Source organism: Sorex fumeus, unplaced genomic scaffold (genome assembly GCF_029834395.1).
Source record: "Sorex fumeus unplaced genomic scaffold, SorFum_2.1 ptg000098l, whole genome shotgun sequence".
NCBI lineage: Eukaryota > Metazoa > Chordata > Mammalia > Eulipotyphla > Soricidae > Sorex > Sorex fumeus.
This window is the reverse complement of record NW_026606155.1, coordinates 2,418,587-2,436,673: the sequence shown is the minus strand read 5'-3', so window position 1 is coordinate 2,436,673 and position 18,087 is coordinate 2,418,587. Positions and strand designations below refer to the sequence as shown.

General features: G+C 43.8%; 1 protein-coding gene across 1 annotated transcript in view; it reads right to left on the bottom strand.

Moving 5' to 3' along the window:
- The window catches only part of BTBD7 (BTB domain containing 7), a 93,483-nt gene that overhangs the window by 9,053 nt on the left and 66,343 nt on the right, over positions 1-18,087 (bottom strand). The window contains exons 4-7 of the mRNA XM_056133515.1: positions 9,636-9,844; positions 8,046-8,121; positions 5,567-5,727; positions 677-820 (exon numbers count right to left, since the gene is read on the bottom strand). Coding sequence (XP_055989490.1) covers positions 677-820; positions 5,567-5,727; positions 8,046-8,121; positions 9,636-9,844 — 590 coding nt within the window. The remainder of the gene's footprint in view (positions 1-676; positions 821-5,566; positions 5,728-8,045; positions 8,122-9,635; positions 9,845-18,087) is intronic.

Sequence of the window (18,087 nt, the reverse complement as noted above, 5' to 3'; positions counted from 1 at the left end):
TGACACGGCATGTTTTCCCGGCATGGCTAGGAGGCTGCAAGACAGAAACAACAGACGGAAGGAACTCTGTGCACCGGGGCATCACATGGCCCTTGGCGGCGATCATGTTGGAGACCAGACCCTGGTAGTTGTAGGGTGTGAGCTGGCTGACAGTGTAGCATGCTGGGGCAGAGTGGGGGCACACTGTGGTCAGGGACACTTTAGTGCCCGGCATCCTTTTAGTTTATAAAGACAAAAGGGCCACAGTCTTCTTGTAGAATACCTTTTCTATCTTGAAAATCATGAAATCTGGAAGTCTTGGCAAGGCTAGGGATGAGGTACAGTGGCAGGGCACGCGCCTGGGTGAAGTTGGGTTCGACCCCGGCATCACAAACACAAACAACAAAAGCAAAATTTTAGCAAAAACAAAGCAAAAATTCAGCAAAACAAATTCTTCCATGTTAATCATCTGCAAGGCAACTGAAAGGAGAAAAACACAAAATGCGACTTAACACACTGCAAATGATAAAACCATGCTCCACAGTTAGATTTCAGGAAACTATTAAGTAGGCGAAGGAGAATTTACTGTCACTTTCCCTATCACAGACATTTTGGTGACTTCCAAATCTTTAAATTACACACATATCTGCTTACAGCCGTGAAACACTCGCCCACTACATTCAATACTTTCCATTACCTTTGCTTCTTCCACGTAGGGGGAGAACAGACGAGGGCGCACATAGATCCCAGCATTTTTTTGCCGTAACCAGGCATTTGACTTGCCGCCTTCCGTTGTAGGAAGCATATCTGATGGAGGAGTACTAATCAAGCCTCTTTTCATCTGAAAAAAGAAGTGTTTTTTAGATAAACTGGTGACCTGGTTGGCAGTACAATACTACCAAGATACATTTAACTATATGTGTAATGAAACAATGTTCAAACTTTACCTCTTGATTAAGATTTATCATAAGAGCTGGAGAGACAATACAGCTTGCCTTGTACACAGCCAACCTGGGTGGCATACCATATGGTCCCCCAAACACTGTCAGGAGTGATTCCTGAGCAAAGAGCCAGGAGCCAGCCCTGCACATCACTGGGTGTGGCCCAAACTGCCCTTTAAAAAACAAAAAACTTTACCTGTAAAATAAAATTTTGTTTTTTATTTATATTTTGCTTTTTTGGCTACACTCAGTTATTCTCAGGACTTGCTCCTGACTGTGCTCAGGGGTCACAACTGGCGGTGCTCAGCAGACCATATGAAGTGCCAGGGGTCAAAGCAAGCTGCTCACCTGCTGCACTCCCCCTGGCCCTTAAAATATATGTAACATTCAAGAGGAGCAAAGGGAGTGTCCTTTTAAAACTCAAGCAAAATGGGTGTTTGTCTTGTATCCTGTCAATGTGAACAAAAGAATTTTAGGAACCGTGAACTATATGTGAATTATAAAATACTTTAAATATTTTCTAGAGCATTCAACAATAAAAAGGCACTATGTATCTCCATTTATTTTTTTCTCTAATAAGCGATTCCTCCGCCCCTCTCGGAGAGCCCGGCAAGCTACCAAGAGTATCTCGCCTGCACAGCAAAAGCCTGGCAAGCTACCCGTGATGTATTCAATATGCCAAACACAGTAACAGCTCTCACGATGGAGACGTTACTGGGCTCGCTCAAGAAAATCAGTGAACAATGGGAGGACCGTGATCGTGACTGAGTAAGAGGTTTTTTTTTAGTCTGGGTACACCCAGTGGTGCTCAGGGATCACTCCTGGAAGGGCTTGGGGGATCATATGGGATGGGATGCTAGGTAAGGAACCCTGGTTGACCATGTGTAAGGCAAATGCCCTACCTGCTATACTACTGCTCTGGCCCTGAGGATTTAAAAACAAAAAAAACCCCAACAACAACACACCAACAAAAAACAAACAAACCCCAAAAACAGTATTAAAAGTAATGAGTCAGACTAATTTTTGGAATTTCTTTATATTTTTGGGCCATACCCAGCTGTGCTCAGGGCTTACTTCTGGCAGAGCATGTCAGACGATACGGATGATGAGAATGAAGTCTGAGTTGCCACATGAAAGGCAAGTGCCCTACCCACTGTGCTATATCACTTCAGTTCTGGAGGTTTCCATTTCTAAGTTGGTGGTCGTGATGGTCAAATGTAGGTGATGCAGATGTGATACTGCGCACACACTAGGTGCGATATAGCTATCAGTCCTTACAGACAGACCATGATTGAGGGCTTATGTGTTAGACAAGGAATTAAGAGAAAAACAGACATTTGCTAAATATATCAAACCAAAATTCTAAAGTGTTTTTCTAAGCCAAATTCAGGACTCAATTTGGTTTGAATCCCAGGTTTTAAACAAAATCAAATATTGCCTTTCATTACTACTGTTAAATACAACAAACATTTAAGTCCTACACTAGTTAATTTAAGCTGCTGTGTTGGGGGGTGGGGGCAGGGACTGAACTCAGGTATTATGCATGAAAGGCATATACTTTATTACGAAGTCAGCTTGCCAGTCCCACGAACTGTTTTGCTTTTATGTCATGCCTGGCGGTTCTTAGGGGTTACTCCTGAACATACCTGGGGTCACTCCCAGTGGCGCTCTGGAGACAACGTGATGCTGGGCACTGAACCCAGAATGCCAGCATGCACACACGACCCTTGAACTAGCCCCCTGACCCTCCCGTCCTTCTATAATTAGGCATGGTAATTTACAGAGTTATTCATGATAAGGGTTTCAAGCAAAGAAGTTCCAGCACCAAAGCCACCTTCCCTCCACCAAATAGGCTTTTTTTCTTTCTTTTTGGGTTACACCCAGCGATGCACAGGGGTTCCTCCTGGCTCTGCACTCAGGAATTACTCCTGGCGGTGCTTGGGGGACCATATGGGATGCTGGGAATCGAACCTGGGTCGGCTGTGTGCAAGGCAAACGCCCTACCTGCTGTGCTATCGCTCCAGCCCCCTCCACCAAGTAGTTAATAACTAATAAAACACTGGATAATATTTAAAAAATAGAAAAAAAAACCCAACTCTCTCTATAGCATTGCACTGTTGCACTGTCCTCCCGTTGTTCATCGATTTGCTCGAGTGGGCACCAGTAACATCTCAACAAATTGTGAGACTTGTTGTTACTGTTTTGGCATATCAAATACGTCATGGGTAGCTTGCCAGGCTTTGCCATGCGGGCGAGGTACTCTAGGTAGCTTGCCGGACTCTCCGAGAGGGGCGGAGGAATCAAACTAGGGTGGGCGGCTTGCGAGGCAAACACCCTACACTGTTCTATCGCTCCAGCCCAATTCTCTCTATAACTATAATAATGCTGATGTATTTCCTTAGCTGTTTCTCAAGTGAACTTCTACATAAATGAATTCTAGAATATACTGAGGATTTATTTTGTATCTGTTTAGTGGCGTATTCGATATGCCAAAAACAGTAACACGTCTTACAATGGAGAGGTTACTGGTGCTCACTTGAGCAAATCGATGAACAATGGGAGGACAGTGCTACAGTGCTGTTGCAGGGGAGGGATACGGGCAGTGATTCTCCTGACTGGTGGCTCAATGTAAGGGTCCGAGGATGAGGTGCTGCTCGAGACCTGCTGGGCCAGAGATTTCTCAGGCCACTCCTGTAGTGCTGGGAACCTCTGGGGATCTGATAGTGCCTGGGATGGAAGCAGGGTCAGCCGCACATACCTTCATCCCACATACCTCTCCACTATCTCTCCAACCCCTGTATCCTTCCTTCCTCTTAAAAGTTATACTTTAGGGGTCAGACAGTCCATTGGCAGGGCTCTTGCCTTGCTCCTCATGGCTGACTCGGTTTGATCCCTGACACTCCAAATAGTCCCCTGACCCCTGCCAGGAGTGGTCCGTGAGTGCAGAGCCTGGAGTAAGCTCTGAGCATTGCCAGGTATGGCCCCAAAAATCAAAACTGAAAGAAAAAAAATTCTATTCTATCATTAGCACATACTGTGCAACTATATATTAATCCTTTTGTTGTTCTGGGGCCACACCCAGCAGTGCTCAGAGCTAACTCCTGGCTCTATACTCGGGTCACTTCTGGTAGTGACTGGAGGACCATGTAAGGTATGAGGGACTGAGCCTGGCTAACTGTGCTTTAACTCCTTTAGTATTATCTCTCCAGCCCAACTGCTGTTCACCATAGCACAACGCTCTGCAAATAGATGTGCTATAATTCACTTTCATGTACCTTGTTTTCAGGCACTTAGGTTATTTCCAAATATTTCATGATAAAACTCCTAATGTATCAGCTAAGGTTTCCCCATGGAAAAGTAGTAGCATTTTAAAAATTGCTAATAGGCAAAAATGATAAATTACTGTTTTATTTTGCTTTCTTTGGTTTATGTGCTTGGAAGTGAGACTGAACACAATTTTTCTAATCAGATTTCATAAATATTTAATTACTTTCTACTAGTTTTCCCATGTTTAATTTAATATTTAATTATTTATCTAACAGGGATTTTGTGTACAAGTGAAATGAAGCTTCAACATTAAACAAATCTTCTTCCTGTCCCACTCACTGACTTGTGACCGGGTAATACTACATGCTCAATTTATTAACTGAGATTCTTTTCTTGACTATTTTCTTTCATATGTTATGCTATCATAACAAATTAAACATCAGTGTTTTAAATATATTTTACATCCTGGAAGTATTATCCCTCCCTTCCTTATGCTTTTTTTTTTAGAGAATTAAGACTTTTTTTTTCAGATTTCAAATATTCCTTTTTTGGGGAGTGGGGGAGTAGTGTGTGAGTTTGGGTCACACCCAGCAGCTCAGGGACTATATGGGGTATTGGCCATGTGCAAGGTGAATGCCTTACCCCCTTGTACTCTCTCTCCGACCCCTCCAAATATTCCACTTTTATGATGGTTCTGTGCAATTAAAAAAAAACTTGAGAGATATAAAACATTTGCTATGAGCAAATTTTTGAAGAACTTACAATTTTCCTTAATCCAATAATGAACAATTCTATTATTACTATTCTTATTACTTGTGGGGGCTGTATTGGGACATACTCCACAGTGCTCAGGGCTCACTCCTGGCTCTGTGCTTGGATAATTTCTGTTGGTGCCTGGGGGACCATCTGGGGTGCTGGAGATGGAAACTGGATGAGCAGCTTGCAAGGCAAGTGCCCTGCCTTGCTGTACCGTCTCTTTGGCCCTGAGAGAATTCTATTATTAAAGAAATTAGCCTTTAATCATTCATCTTTTACATCAAAAACTCTTGCTCCCTGATTAATTTCTATAAGCATCACCAAAGGCAGTTTCTACCTTTTCCTTTTTGAATAAGGATGTGCTGACAAATGGTTGAATTCATTCCCCAGAAACTATCCTCATGCAAGACTAAGACTGACAGTCACCCACTCAACTCTCAGGCACCAAAACATTGATTTGTGCCATGTGCCAGCCACAGGCAGACATCTGTCACTGCCCTCACGGAATTCACCGACTCACACTGTTCTCTAAGAACCAGAAATCTTTCACAAGGATTCCAAAGGAGCGCCTGCATTCCCATGCACCTTCTGTTCACGAAAGGGATATATAGGCAGAGACTCACCGTGTCACTGAGGACTTCACTGTTGGTGGGTAAGATGTGCTCGATCCGCACGAAAGGCAGGATGGAGGAGAGGATCTCTCTCAGTTCTTCCATGTCCAGGTCTCGTCTTTTCACGCCTCTTTTGTTCACACTGTGAGCAGTACCGCTTAGTAAGTTCGGTTCTAGGAGACAGAAAATGAGGAGTCTCAGACCAAATCCAAATTTTCAGAGAAACCTTTTGTTTCCTAGATTACTTTCAGGAATATAACTTTTACTTAAGTACATCTGCTTTTAGAAATGGCTACAAATAAACGCTTTTCAAGTCTGAGAGCTTGATGGAGATGTTTATGGACAAATTTTTTGTGTGACATTTCTGCATTACCCCCCCCCCCCCCCCCCCCCCACTTTCCTCACACACTAAAGTCAAAGGAGAGAAAGATTCAAATTTTCCCTGGCCACAGTTCTCAAAGCTCTCTCACTGTTGTGAATGATGCTCTGGACAGTAAGAGCACTGCAGGGCCGTGCTGCCCAGCACGCTCACTGGGCTGTGAGATCTCCAACAGCAACAGCAAGTCACCAAGCTGTGAACCAGACAGTATCTCTGGCAGCTTTTAGATGTTTTATGAGGCCTCCTAAACTTCATACTTATGAGAATGTTAATACGCAAGAGGCAAACCCTCACCCTCTGCATGTAATATATTCCCACTATTTATAGTACAGTATTAGAAAGAGGTATTATAGTGAAGGGGTCGTCTTTCACCGACTCAGCGAAATTCTTTCTTGAAATTTTTATCAAATGAAATCTCTATCAACTATGAATAGAAATACTAGATTTCAAGCAAACGCTGCATTGGCAAAGTGGTAGTTCCCTTAAATCATGTGATAGATGAAAGTGTGATTCCCTCTTGCCTTGCTATGATTTGTCTATACTTATCCAAGGCAATTCTTAAAAAAAAAAAATTTCCTCTTAAAGCGGTTGTATCCTATTTTCAAATAAAATACTTTTTTTTTTTGAGTGGGGAAGGCCACATCACATCTAGTGGTAGTCGGTGGCTGGGGCCATTCCTGGCGGAGTTCGGAGAACACGCAGTGCAGAAGTGTTCGGGGTTTTGACATGCAAAGCATGACCTCTGAGCCATCTCCCTGGCGCTCAAATAAACTCTTCACAGAATTTCCAAATATGTAAAGGGCCTCAGTAAAGAAGGTCACTGAAACAAAGGTGCAGAATGATCCTTTTATCTTTCTTCTCATCCTTCTGGAAGAGTGTCCCACTCAAACTACACTGACAACTACTGTTTGAAGAAGAATTTCATCAACAATGTTCATTATGTGCCCAAAACAAATATATTTCATCATCATCAACCTCACATCAAAGAATAACTGATGTGAAGTAATAATTTTGTGGTGCTATGTACAGTTAAATCTTGGTACCTGAAGTGGTTCTGTTCTATAAAGTTCAACTAAGTCAGTGGCAACTGAAACACTGTCTCAAGGGAAGCAGGGCTGGGTTCCCGACAGCTTCAGCTCACATTTTTGCTAACTGATCACAACTTCACTGTTTCATGTGTGTCTGCTTCAAGATGTTTTATTAATATATACCGCTAAATCACTAACACTGAATTCACTGTAACTCCTGCTTGAGTTTAGCTTCTCTAATATACACACATAGAAAGATGATATAGGAAGTTTTAGAGTTATGGGGCTGGAGAGATAGGGAGGGTGATTGCCTTGCCTGTGGCTGACCCAAATTCAGTCCCTGGCACCACGTATGGTCCTCTGAAACCCTCTAGTAGTGATTCTTGAGTGCAGAGGCCAGGAAGAAGCTCTAAGCACTGCCATGTAAGGCCCCAAAACAAAAATGCAATTTTAAAGTTGTGAAACAAAATTTTCTGATAACTCTAACGGTCAGGGTCCTCCTGTTGTTCATCGATTTGCTCAAGCGGGCCCAGTAACGTCTCCATCGTGAGACTTGTTGTTACTGTGTTTGGCATATTGAATACATCACAGGTAGCTTGCCAGGCTCTGCCGTGCGGGCGAGATACTCTCAGTAGCTTGCCAGGCTCTCCAAGAGGGGCGGAGGAATCGAACTCGGGTCGGCCATGTTGGCCGCTTGTAAGGCAAACGCCCTACCACTGTGCTATCGCTCCACCCAACTCCCTAACAAAGCACCAAAATATCTTCTGTGCTAAATAAATTAAGCAGTTCTTTTATTTATTTATTTTTTAAAGTGTTTTATTTTCTGTATCACACCTGGCATGACTAAGGGGTTACTTCTGGCTTCGCACTCAGGAATTGCTCATGGCAGTACTCAAGGGACCATATGGGATGCTGAGGATTGGACCTGGGTCAGCTTCATGCAAGGCAGACACCCTACCCACTGTACTATCGCTCCCACACCCATTTAAGCAGTTCTGTTTGAGTCAGTAAATGGTGACCAGGATGCATCATTTTAATATTTTTTTGGAATACACTTAGAGACAAGTTAATTTTCTGAGCTTACCTCTGTCTGCTATTCTTCTCATCAACTGATGCTCACCCCATTTAATCAAATATTTAAGGATATCTTGTTCACTTGCCTATAATAAAAAAAATTCATATTTATTGGTTAATTTCATTAGTGACTTTTTCTGGGTCATAATGTAAATACAGCGTGCAACTTACCACATTTCATTCTTCATATCAACTGTCTGAAAGACCTGTGTTAAATCTATTGTTCATCAACCGCAAATATACAAGGCTGCATTATATGCATCTGGTCTAGTAACCACTCTTCGTTGCAATTATTATTTTTTTTTATTCTTATACTCATCTTTTGAGTTTTTAAAAATTCTCTTTCCTTCACCTATTTACATTTATTTTCTCCCACTAGAGGGCTTCTGTATAGTTGCCCTCATTTTGGGGGACAAGATGGACATAAATAGAGTAAAAGTACAGAGATACTGAGCTACTACTCAAAGGAACCCAAGAAAAACTAATGGGGTCTCCTTATTTTCCCAGACGGGACTCTCACTGGCATGAACTGTGCAGGGCCCTCCAAACATACTCTGGGCCACAGCAATGTGCCCTTCATTTCTTTGTGCCTGATTTACACTCTTTAAGGCCCGATTTTACTCTTTGAGCATCTTTCTGCCTGATTTACACTCTTTGGGCATCTTTGTGCCTGATTTACACTCTTAGAGCACATCAAGGTTGTGCTCCAGGTTTTTACTTTCTAAAAAGCACAAAGCTTCCATAATCTGAGAAAACTGACAAATCCTAATGCCCATAATCACAAAGTTAATGAACACAGATTCTAAATAAAACAGATCTGATAATGACAGCATTTGTAGCGAAATCAAAGCCACGCATGAAAGAAAAGCCCAGACGCTAATTGTTGCTTAAGTGTAAACTGCACTTCCAAGTGAGAGTGTTTTACTGTTTTAGTGTTTTTTCTAGAACAAATGCAAAGTAGGAAATGGCTCAGTGGGCCCTTAGATTACTCAAACTTCTGTACAATTCAGCAGAGTTCATACAACCTAACACAAAAAACAAAACCCCCTAAACACCCACCTCCCCCCATTAAACAAATGCACTAAACTTGAACATATTGTACCTGAAAGCATTCTTTTCAGTACTTAAAATCTATTGTTGGATCAGACTAATATACAAGTCTAGGGCAGAAAATTGGGAAATGCCGAAAACACTGACCTCTGGCAGGACACATACAAGTGCTTGGGCAGATTAGAAATTGAACATTATACTTACTCTGTTACTATGTACAGTCTAATTATCTGATACTCCAGTAAATATAAGAGATCACTAGGGTAAACCTACTATTAGCGGAAGCCACGAAGACCCTGGCTGCGATATGTCTCTGACCGTGCGTACCACACCCTGCTGGTGCAGCTGGTTAGGACCAGATTTCATCCCAAGGTTGAGTCACAGCAGCACTGCACCCCAGGGTCCCAAGGGCCAGACACTGGTTGACAGATCTGGAGGGGTCTTTCCTGGGCAGGGGGATCTCCCTATGTGGGGACAGTAACAGAGTACAGATGGAGTTCCTGGAGCACATATGAATGACAATGAATGGGAGAGATGTATAAATGATTACCTGTAGGTAGTCAGACTGGATAGCAGTAAGCAGATGGTCTTTGCTGAGTTCATAAAAAACATCCGAAGTCATGACCTGGGAAAATTCCTCACAGAGGAAATGTAAAGCTTGTCGGTGTACCCACTTAGAGCCATATGGATGAGAGCTCCACTTGAGGATGGCAATTAAGGTATCTAATGAGATGCTCTCAGCAATGATATCCTCACAGCCTAAAAGAGAAGGCAAATACTTCTTGAGATTAATCACGAATATTACTTACTAAACAGTTGTGTGTTAGGCACTATACGTAAAAGTGGCAATCGCAAAAGGGAACTGAAGGAGATAAAATCTCACGGAAATCACCAAGATTTGATGGGATGGGGTAACAGTAGACTGGAGCACCTACAGGAATCTGCAGTCCAGATACAGGTCACAGAAAAAGGCAAAGAATTCTCACAGCTGGTTCAGAAAATCAGTCTTTAGGTGCTAATCCAACAATGAGAACACTGTGGTGGAGAACACTGGAGTATAGGGAAAAAGAGCAGGGAATTATTGCCGTGGGATCTGGGGGGCCTGGTCAGTTGGAAGAAGGCTCAGGAGAGCCCTTCGCTGAGAAGAGAACGGGCGATGGAGAAGAGGCCAGGGCAGGCATGGGGAGGAGGCATGTTCTTGGCACCTTTCCCAGAACAAACAACACTTTATATTGTTGTCAGTGCTGGGATACAGACAAAATCACAGCTTTATGCTAATTTCAGACTTCAGCAGACCACAAAGTTATCAGAAACCTAAGTGAAAAAGACCTGGATTCGAGAGAAAGGAATGAAGGCACCGCACTCAGGAGCTCAAAGAGGAAGAAAAGCTGATAGCTCTTTTCCTCAGGAAAGATCTTTTAAAAAAATAAGATAAAACACAAGTGAAATCTGAGTGACAGAGACTGTGGAAAGGGAAATAGTTACAATTGGAAAGAAATTCTTTATGGCTACATTCACCATAAAATAAAGCACCAGACACAGGAAAACTAAAAAAAGGCATTTAAACACTACGACCAGCAACCGAAGCATGGCCGAATGAGCTGTTTTCCAATTAGCTCAGCACTTTGCCGGATACAGTCCCCACAATGGCATCAATAAACGCCAGAGTTTCCGAAATCCAATGTCACTGTGAAATCATCGAATGTGCAATGAGAAAGCGGCTGAATCTCATCTTGAGGTAGAGGAGATGGGGGGGTGGTGGTGGTGGTGAATGAAGAATCTGGGAGAAAGAACGCCTCCTTCCCTTTCCGGCCATGGTACCGGAAAAGGAGATTACCTCTGAGAATTGTGTCACCTGATTTCTGTTTCGCATTCAACCTAATAAGTCCTGGCACCCACACTATACCTCCTAAGACAGGGCCTGCTGTCCTGTCACCAGCTCTTTTTTGAAGACAGCAGGTGCTAAATAAAAATGTGGGAAGTGCATAATAACCGAGATCTCCAAAGAGACTGAGAGGGATGACGGCCGGGGTTAACAGTCATTTGGAAGCAGTACTGATGGACTCAGGGGCTCGGGGGTGCAGTGAGGTGTCTCTCCTTTTGCCAAGGTTACCAAGAACTTGATGAAAATGTGGAAAGTATGTCTCACAATCCTCAGATGAGCCACAATTAGGAAATAGTAAACATACCAGATAGCAGAAACCTAGCTGGCTAAAAAGTGGGGGGTCAAAATGAAGGTGAAATTTAACTAGAAAAATTAGAAAATGCAACATTTAGATGAATGAAAACTTCACAGACGACAGGGAGCATTTTGTGATTTGGAACTACCATCTCTTAAACAAGGTAACTGCTATATTTCTTTTTTTCCAAGCGAACAGACAAAAAAATGTGACAAGGCTAAGGAAATCACAGGCGTGTCAGATTATAATCAGAGTCCTAATTAAAAGAATCCTGCTACAGTGCTCTTTTGTGGGGTGCTCTGTCTTGTCCTGTTCTGGATCCTATGTTTTGGATGAGACATGCATGAAACTCCAGAATTCTCTGAGGGTCAAAGAACAGCAAAGAGCGTAAGACCTGTCACTGGAAACAAGATTACTCGGCTAGTGCTGGAGAAACCAGGAGACATACGAGCCTTATTTAAAGTCTGACAAACCTTCCTAAACAAGAGGAGAAAGATGGACTGCTCCACTATTTCAGGAGCAGGTACCGGAAAACTGGGATTACAGAGAGATTCTGACTACCTATGAAGGAATTTTTAACAAGCAGGACTGCTCTTCTCTCCTCAAAATAGAGTCTGGAAAAAGGTGGGCGTGGAGACTGGCTCATGACATCAGTCACATAGTACGACACTGCATATGAACCCAAGGTTAAACAATACCCAAGATAGCACAAATGGTCACTTTTTAAGAAAAATGGCAAACAACTTAATACTGCTACTGCAAACCACAACACCCAAAAGGAGAGAAAGAACAAAAGGGAATGCCTTGCCACAGAGGTGGAGTGGGCGGAAGGGACGGGGTGAGGGTGGTGGGAGGGATGCTGGGACCATTGGTGGTAGAAAATGGGCACTGATGGAGGGATGGGTACTCGACCATCATATGACTAAAACGCAAGCACGAACGTTTCTAAGTCTGTAACTGTACCCCACGGTGATTCACTAATAAAAACCGAAAAAAAATAAAAAAAACCCAAAGCCCAAAAATATGAAAACAAAACAAAACAAAACAAAAATTAAAGAACCAAAAAAAAAAAAAAGAAAAGAAAAAGGCAAACATCAGAGTAATTTACAAGGAATAGTAAATTATACAAGGAATAGTGAGACCATCATAAAAGGATTGGCAAGTCCTACACCCCAATGTAGGACTATGTGCTAATGAGAAGTGGGGACATGAAAGAGTCCAAATGATGCGCAGGGGCTGATGATGCGCCTTAACTGCCAGCATGAAGACAAGTGAGGATCCAGTGGAGAAAATGGGTTTGTTTTTTTGGCCTGTTTTCAGGAGGCGCTGGAATAAAGCAGAGCGGACTACCAGTCAGGCCAAAATGGCAATCTGATAGGTGTGATTGGGAGCAAAGGCCAGGAACTTTGGAGAGAGGGCAGCTGCTTCAAAGGAGGTCCTACAGTCCTTCTAAGCAAGCACACCAGCAGGGGAACAGAAACAATGAATCCCAACATCATCTATTTAAACATATGAAATGCAGAGGAGTCGCGGTGAGAAAAAAGGGGTTCTGCAGTCAGACCCATCACGATCATGATCACAACCATCCTGTTCGTCGATTGCCTCGAGCAGGCCCCAGTAACGTCTCCTTTGTCATAGCCCCGAGATTTTTTAAAAAGTGCCATATTAAAGGCTCTTCCAGGGTTAGGAGAATGAGACCCATCATTGTTACTGGTATTTGGCATATTGGGTACGCCACGGGGAGTTTGCCAGACTCTGCCGTGTGGGCAGGTTACATTTGGTAGTCTGCCAGGTTGTCCAAAGTAAGAATGAGATAATAAGATGTCGCACAGCCGCAAATGCGGCCATGCTTTTCCGGGAGCTGGGTTTTATAGTCTCTGGGTCTTGGCCGTTGATGGGATTACACGGCGCCAGGGGGCCAGTTGGTGGGTGTGACATCTGCCTACTGGAATATCGAGGATCTGGGTGGAGGATGCTCAGCCCCGATCCAAGCAGGCTTGGAGATCTCAGCCCCAGGACCCGCATGCCTTTGTTCCTCTGCCGTTACCTTCATGCGTGTGGAGAGTGGTCTCAGCATGGTTGTGGCTGGTTCTGGAGGTCAGACCCATGGGCCCTGAAATCCCTGTCCAGCTACTGAGTGGCAGTCATATTGGGCAAGTCACTTAACCTCCAGCCTGCAATGCTGCCATCTTTAAAACGGGTCTGACATTTCAGTGAGATTCTACCCCAGACACTTCATTTGCTCCAGCATCCTGGAGGATCTACTTGCCAAGGGCAGAGAGCACCCCCAGCTCTTTTCTCGTACCCTTCCCTGAGTGACCCCTTACTCCCACACTAGAGCCTTGCCTGCCTGCCTGCCTGAGGTCAGGACTTTCCAGCCTGCAGGGCTGAGTTCAAGTCCTCTCATGATTCCCATACTTGCTCCTGCACCTTCTCACTGCATAGGGATGGAGAGCGGTGGAGGTCTTGAGCACTTACGTAAAAGCCGGAACTTTAATACTATTGTAACCTGCACTACAATAGATACTTAAAATGAAAACAACCACAAAAATAATACAAAACATAAAAACCCTTCTCACTTCAGAGTCCCAGACGACATCTTAAACCCTAGTCAATTAGTTTCCTCTGAGATACCCAGCCCTCCATTTCTTCTATTTTGTGGGGAGAGATTTGGGTCACACCTGGCAATGCTCAGGGCTTACTTTTGGCTCTGTACTCAGGGATCACTCCTGGCAGGGCTTGGGGGCCATATGGGGTGCCAGAGATGGAATACAGGTTGGCCACATATAGAAGGTAAGCACCTTAACTCCTGTACTATATCTGGTCCATGTCCCTTTTCCTAATCCCTGTTATCGTCTCAATCAGCAAAACTTAAAAACACTGATACGGTGGGAGAGATACTACAGGGGTTAAGGCACTTATTTTGATGGCAGCTGGTTCCAGTTCAATTCCCAGCTCACACACAGTCCCCAACCACCACCAGGAGTGACCCCTGAGCACAGAGCCAGAAGTCCTAAGTATCACTGATTATGGCCTCCACAGCTCCCTCCACCATATCTGAGTGCAACTGCTCTTCGTCATAAACTCCGTCTTTGAGCTACTGTGTGCTATTTATGCTATGTGGGGGTGGGAAGGAGAGATGACAGGGCCACACTTAGAGGTGCCCAGGGATCACACTTGGCAGGTGCAGGGGATGTTGTGTGGTGCTAGGACTCAATCCTGGCGAGCAGTGTGCAAGGCACATGCCTTATCTACTGCTGCTTCTTTCTGGCCCCTCACTCTATTCATTTTTGGGTGGTGCTCAGGGGACCATATGCAGTGCCAGGGGTCTAACCTGGGTTGACATTATGCAAGGCAAGCACCCTATCTGCTATACTATCTCTTTGGCCCTTCTACTTTATTTAAAACTTGTTCCGGGGCTGGAGCAACAGCACAGCGGGTAAGGCATTTGCCTTGCACGTGGCAGACCTGGGCTTGATTCCCAGCATCCCATGTGGTCCCCTGAGCACTGCCAGGAGTAATTCCTGAGTGCAGAGTCAGGAGTAACCCCTATGCATTGCCAGGTGTGACCCAAAAAGGAAAAAAAAAAACAACCAACCAAACAAAAAACAAAAAACAAAACCCAACCTTGTTTCCACCACTCTATCTTTACCATCTGTTGCAGAATTTGGTTCTTTTTCATCATATAATTTTTTTTCTTTCTATCTACCTCCTTCCCAATCTGGTCTCCATACTGTTGCTAGAAGTATCTTTTAAAAATGTAAATTATGCGACTGGAGTAATTGTCCAGCAGGTGGGTGCTAGCCTTGCACAAGGTTGACCCTGGTTCAATCCCTGGTCTCCAGAGCCCACCAAGAGTAATCCCTGAGTGATGAACCAGGAACAGCTCCTCACACGACCATGTGTGGTCCCAAAACAAAACAAAGTAAACTATGTGTGCTTCAATAACCATCCAACAGTTTACAAATGACATCAAGATAAAAAAAAAATCTAAACTACATGAGTTTGATGATCTCGACGTGACAATCCATCCAGCCCGAGGCCTCTTCAGAGACCACAATAGAGATATATGGCATCACCTACAGCTCCCCTCTCATACTGCCAAGCTTTTATATCTGACACTTCATCTTCTTTTTTGAGAAGCTCTTAATTCTCCTTAACTCCACATCTTTTTGAGATTTCCCCTTCCATCTCTGGGACGGGGGTGGGGTGGAGCAACACCTGGCCATCTGGCTATGCTCTGGGTTTATTCCTGGCTCTGTTGCGTTCAGGGACCATTCCCGGAGGGGGGTGGGGGACCTCTGGGTGCTGGGAATCAAACTGGGTTGGGTGCATGCAAATCAAGCACCCAATCTGCTGTACTATTGCTCTGGCCTCTCGGCATCTTGCAGAAGCATCTGCAATACTGCCTCTTTCCTGAGGTTCCCCAAAAGCCTACCTACATCCCCAAAAGCCTACCTACATCTTTCCATGGCGGCCTATGCTTCTAGAAGACACTAAATTCTCATACTTTTCCTCCTGATCGTACTGAGCTCTGTGCTTAGAATAGATACATAGTTTTAGCACTTTTCGTGTAGGTGATATTGCTATTACCATTTATAAATAAGAAAGCTAAGACCTACAAAGACTAACCTGCCCAAGACCATGCAGATAGAAAGCCAAGTCACACTTCACATATCTTCTCACCCGTCCCCAAAATTTCTCCTCACTTAAGACTTCTAATCAGCGCTCATTAACACTGCTTCACTGAGAACCAACTTTCTTGTGAAGAGAAAAGCATCTTATAAATAAACTAAATTGATTATACTGCCTCACGCATAAAAATGAGAATCAGAAAAAGAACAGAATCTTGGAAGATACATAGATAATATTTGGGGGAGGGGGATCCACACCTCAGCACTGAACCCTGGGCTCCTGCACACAAAGCCTGGACTACAGTGCACCCTGATCTCTCACACTCCGTTGTGGTTTGACTAACACAAATGGCAGCACCCGTTTGATAATGTGGTAAGCTAGCTCTCTGGCCTTTGATTTTTTTCTTTTTTAAGTGTTCAAGGTAAGTGCCTTACTTTCTGCAGCCTCTCTCTAGCCTCCCAAATATTCATTTAATTATTTTGCTTCTGGCAGGGCTCAGAGATCACTCCTGGTGGGCATTAGGGAATCACATGTGGTGTCGCAGACGAAACCGGGGTCAGCTGTTTTTGCAAGGTCAGTAAACCCTGTACATCTCCAGTATAGCCGGGGTGTGAGGATCATGCTTAGTGGTGCTCAGCTCTCGAGATGCGTGGGGGCCGTTCCAGGCAGTGCTCAAAGAGGGGACCCATACAGTGCTGGGGTCAAATTTAGAGCATTTCACATGCAAAGCATCTATACTTCACCATTTGAGCCACATCCCTTTCCTCTTGAAGATATATTCTTAACAAGCTTGATCTAATTGTTATGAAAATTCAACTCTCCCAACTAAAGGATTCCAGTGAGTCATTTGTCAAGGTTATCAATAATGGAGTAAAAATGCAAACATGGCAGCAAGGCCAAAGAGATGTTGTCAGGGAGGAGCCAGCAAGTGAGACACAGAGAGGCTTGTGTCTTGGTTATTTCCTTGGTAAATTCTGCAATAGTCTTGTAGGTCCAAAGGCATTAGGTAGCATACTTCTATGTGGTGAGATTCTGAGTGACAATTACTAGCAGACAAAATGTCCCCAAAGCAATGTCCTAACCAGAAGACCCATGTATGTAAGGCACAGACATCCATTTCTTCTGAGCAGAATGTCTTACTGGACTTCCAGTTCTTCCCAGACTATCTCCAGTCAAGAAAGTTCTAATTGTTTTTTTCTTTTAGGATCACACCCAGTGATGCTCAGGAGTTACTCCTGGATCTGCACTCAGGAATTATTCCTGGCAGTGCTTGGGGAACCATATGGGGTGCTGGGGATCAAACCCAGGTTGGCTGCGTGCAAGTACCCGCTGTACTATTGCTTCAGCCCCAGTTTCTTAAATTTTTAATGTCACGAACCGGAGTGAGGTCAAGAACACTAAAAATGCAACTCAAACAACTGTGATAATGAAAAATTGCTGCAAGTGTCTAAATGTTTACTCTCAAGTTGTGCTTAGCTCACAAAGATGCTTTGGTTTTTTTGATCTGTTTTCGAGCTACCCCTGGCAGTGCTTAGTGAGGACCATGTGATACTGGGCATCAAACCAGAGTCAACTGCAAGCAAGGCATGTGCCGTAACTCTTACATTGTCTCTCTAGTCCCTGTAGACCCCTCTGAATAAAACTCTTTTGTCTACAATTCCTTTTCTTTTGCCAGTTTCCAGATACATAAAAGTCAAATTTGCTTCTTCCAATTTTATACTACTTTTGAGGTTACAAAACTCTTTGGACATACCGAGTTTATAAAGTTCATTTCCTAACTAATAAACTATCAAGTACCTCACATTTCTTTAACAAAAAAAGAAAAGCTACCATGGACGAGGGCAATAGAACGGCAGGTAGGGTGTTTGCTTTGTACATGATCCACCCTGGTTCTATCCTGATGTTCCCTGGAAGTGATTCCTGAGCTGAGCCAGGTGTAAGCCCTAAGCACCGCTGGATGTGGCTCCAAAACTAAAACAAAAACAAACCAAAAAAGGCACACAATGACACATGTGGGATGACAGTTTAGACTATTATCTGTATCACTGTATCACTTGTCATCTAGTTGTTTATTGATTTACTCGAGCAGGTGCCAGTAATGTCTACATTCGTCTCAGCCCTGAGATTTTAGCAGCCTCTCCTTATTCATCTTTCCCAATGACCATATTGGAGGCTCTTTCAGGGTCA